General features: G+C 47.4%; 1 protein-coding gene across 1 annotated transcript; it reads left to right on the top strand.

Moving 5' to 3' along the window:
• Positions 1–1,129: 1,129 nt before the first annotated feature.
• Positions 1,130–3,479, top strand: RPS26 (ribosomal protein S26). Its single transcript, XM_006093661.3, has 4 exons — positions 1,130–1,284; positions 1,542–1,719; positions 2,949–3,079; positions 3,378–3,479. The coding sequence occupies exons 1-4, from the start codon at positions 1,282–1,284 to the stop codon at positions 3,411–3,413; spliced, it is 348 nt and encodes a 115-aa protein (XP_006093723.1). The 5' UTR covers positions 1,130–1,281; the 3' UTR covers positions 3,414–3,479.
• The last annotated feature ends 464 nt before the right edge of the window (positions 3,480–3,943 follow it).

Below are 3,943 nucleotides of genomic sequence, written 5' to 3'. Positions count from 1 at the left end.
TTGCCAGTCAGGGCATATGCCAAGGTTGCAGGCTCAATCCCTAGTGTGGGATGTGCAGGAGGCAGCCTATCAATGATTCTCTCTCATCATTGATGATTCTGTCTCCCTCTCTGAAATATATAAATATAATTTTTTAAGTGTGTTTCAGTCAGGGGTCAGACTCATCAATGAGGCAAAATCACTTTAGTGGAGCTTGGTCAGCATTTCTTTTTTAAAAATTGAATATACCAGAGCACCTTTATGTCAAAAGGGTATTTCATAAAGTTTGTTTCAGTTGTGGGTGTGTGTGTGTGTATTTGTGTAAGTATTGAGTACCATATATTTCTACTATGTATTTCTACTCTGAGTCTGAGTCAACATTATTTAAGGCGCTGGTCCAGGCTGTCCATCCACTGTTGGTTGGGTGAGAAGCAGTGCGGTATAGTGGAGCCAGGACACCTCTTACTAGCTCTGTGTGACTTTGGGCAACCTCAGTTTTAACCGCTCTACAGTACTCCTCGGTTCTATCTGTAAAGTGAGGATAATAATAGTACCTGCTTTATAGAGTTGTTGAGGATTAAATGAGTTAATATTTATAAAGCACTTACTACAGTGTCTGGCACTGTGCTAAGAGGATCCGAGAATAAAAAGGTGAATGAGAAACAATGCACTTGTCCCTGGCCCCTCATTGTGGGTTTTTCTCCATATTGGAAAGAGGAGTAGTTAACAAAATGTTTTGTTCCCCCCGCGCCCAGGTCCTCCGTTTCTCAATCCTACACCAAGGAGTAGGATTGTCAGAGAAGTGAGCCGAGAGCGTCCCCCGGAGGCGTAGAGCCGTCCAGGGTCTAAGTGCTTGGGGCAAAAGGCCTGTCAGCTTCGCACTACAACTCCCATTATGCATCTCTTCCCATCTGGCCTCTAATTGGCAGCGCGATTTGTGATCTTGCGCCAGGCAACTTCCGCTTTTAGCGTCGCAAAACCAGATTAATTGTACCGCCCAAAATTACTTCCGGGGTAGGGCGTCGCAGTGCCTGCTGGGAGACGTATAACTTTAATTTTCTTCCGCCATCAGGAAAAATAGTCCCATGGTCACCTTGTGCCACCGATAAATAAACTTGAGAAATGCCTTTCTGCCCTAGATTTCAGCATAAACCCTCAATAATAAAGAAAATTTGAGTAAGGTGGGTTGCCGTTCTTGCCGTTCGTCAACTAAGGATTCTTCCGGTGTGAGTGGAGGGATCTCGCGCTATATAAGGGAGGCGGGCCGGGCGCCGGATCCTCTCTCGGATCCTCGTTTCCAAGATGGTGAGTGCGGGCGCGTGGGGAGCTGGCGGTCTGGGTGAGGTTGACGGGAGCAGATCCCGACTGTGGGGGATTTGGGAGCCGGGTCCAAGGAGGAGCGGGCGGAGTGTGTGTTTACCCCGGGCTTGGAGAGAGATTTGCGGAGGAACTGGGGATGTGACTGGCGTCTTCCTTGGGCGGCTGGTGTGGAATGTAGCCGGTAGGGGCCGAGGCTGGGTAGGTTGCACCTCCTTCCTAACAAGGTTTTTATCCTCGTGCAGACCAAGAAAAGAAGGAATAACGGTCGTGCCAAAAAAGGCCGAGGCCATGTGCAGCCTATTCGTTGCACCAACTGCGCCCGGTGCGTGCCCAAGGACAAGGCCATTAAGAAGTTTGTCATCCGAAACATAGTGGAGGCCGCAGCCGTTCGGGACATCTCCGAAGCGAGTGTCTTCGACGGTAAGCCCCCGGCGTGATCTGCAGGCTCCCTGACGCCTACCCTGTACCCCGGGGCCGAGTTCACGGGAGCATCCCCTGCGGGTTATACACCTTTAAGACTGTTGCCAGTAGAAGAAAACGGGGCGTTTTTTTAAGGGAATGGGAGTCCAAAAGCACTTCCAGAACTTGTTCTGTAGCAGTGTTTGGGGAGCAATAACTACAAGCATAGTACAGTGGGGCCTTGACTTACGAGTGTCCCGACTAACGAGTTTTTTGAGATACCAGCTGTCTCTCGGCCGATTTTTTGCATTGAGTTGACAGAGTAATTTGAGTTAACGAGCTCGGTCTCAGAACAAATTAAACTCGTAAGTCAAGGCCGCACTGTACACTGAACAGTCCCTTTGCACTGGTTTTGTTTGAGTGCCTGTTGTGGAAACGTACAGACTAAGTCTGGGAGAATGTTTCAAGTAGGAGGCCGTCTGGATTGGTCACCAAAGGTGTTTCTGGGGCAATATGATAAATTGTCTTTTTTTTTTTTCTTTTTTTTTTTTTCTTAAGACAAATTGGATTTTTCTTGTTAATCCTCTCCCGGGGACATTATTTTTATTGATTTCAGAGAGGGAGGGAGAGAGAAACATCAATGATGAGAGAATCATTGATCGCTTGCCTCCTGCACGCCCCACACTGGGATCCAGCCCACAACCCGGGCATATGCCTGGACCAGGAATCAAACTGTGGCCTCCTAGTTCATAGGTCAACACTGAACCACGCCGGCCGGGCTTTCCATAGGTTTTTAGGGAGAGACAGAAAGAGAAGCATCGATGTGAGAGAGACTCATCCATTGGATGCCTCCCGCCCAGACCAGAGCTGGGGAATCTAGGCTGCAACCGTGATACATCCCCTTGACCAGAATCGAACCCAGGACCTTCAGTCCTCCGGCTGACGCTCTATCCACTGAGCCAAACTGGCTGGGCCAAGTTGGCTTTTTTTTTAGGGCCTAAAATTTAGGCAACCAGAAAGTGCCCAGGAGTAGGTGTTGGGGCTGGTGCAGCTGCTGAAGGAGCGGGGTGTTTGGTTTACCTAGGATGTGGGCGTGGTTCCCGTGGCGATAGGAAGAATTAGAGTGTTACTCGTTTGTGAAATTGCATGTGTTTAGTTAGGCATCAGAAACTGAACTTGGGAGTGAAATGGTGTAGGTATGCTGACAGGCATTTACGTGCATTTAATATTCTGTTCCTTTTCCATCTTAGCCTATGTGCTTCCCAAGCTGTATGTGAAGCTGCATTACTGTGTGAGCTGTGCCATTCACAGCAAGGTAGTCAGGAATCGTTCTCGTGAAGCCCGGAAGGACCGAACACCCCCACCCCGATTTAGACCTGCGGTAAGTACCAAAAAGGAGATGTGGACACCAGAGGGGTGGTGTACAAACCAAGGGTTGTCAAATTAAAGTCCGCCTGTGGTGAGGTCAGCTAAGTCTGAAGAGGTAGGTGGGACCCACACCTAAAACATTTCTTAGAAGAGAGTTAGAATTTTTTTGGAATGAGTAGTGTGGTCTACTTTCACATCTATCAGTTTTCCATGCACTTATGGCCCAAATACATTGTTCGTGATGGGAGAGTGATGGTCAGGTTCTTTGAGGGGACAGTCTTTAATTACTCTTTCATTCCTTTGTCTTTCAGGGTGCTGCCCCACGACCTCCACCAAAGCCCATGTAAGGAGCTGAGTCTTCAAAGAGTGAAGAAAAGTTCTCTGGGGGGGAAATAAATGGAAATTGTATTTCATATAGCGTGTTGGGTGTGGTTTTTGCCTGATAGAATGGGGATTGTATATGTCTTGGATTATAATTGCTTTGACCGAGTATTCAAGTGTGGAATGCCTCATAGTCTTTCATGAGGGAGGTTATTCCTGTACCTTAACTCGGGGTTCTTTTGTATTTGTATCCTCAGCCTCCCCGGTTTGCATAGCTTTTGTGGGGAAAAGGGATTAAAGTTTTTATAAGTGTTCCATTAATTTAACCTGGCTAGTCAGTGCTTTTTAAATGGGAAGGAGCCAGGAGGGTAAGGAAGTGTTGAGTGATGAGCAAATCAGGAAGAGACTTAGAAGTGTGCCTACCCCTGGTGGGAGAGAGAGAGACTTTAATTAGAAAGTTATCAATTGGGGACATATATATATAAGAAAGTGATAGCAAAACAATCCGATGGAAACTGCTGCGTGATTTACTTATGGTCAGTACTAATGCATGTGC

The sequence above is a fragment of the Myotis lucifugus genome, unplaced genomic scaffold (genome assembly GCF_000147115.1).
Source record: "Myotis lucifugus unplaced genomic scaffold, Myoluc2.0 scaffold_119, whole genome shotgun sequence".
NCBI lineage: Eukaryota > Metazoa > Chordata > Mammalia > Chiroptera > Vespertilionidae > Myotis > Myotis lucifugus.
Note: the sequence above shows the minus strand (reverse complement) of the source record. Positions and strands in the feature narration are given on the sequence as shown.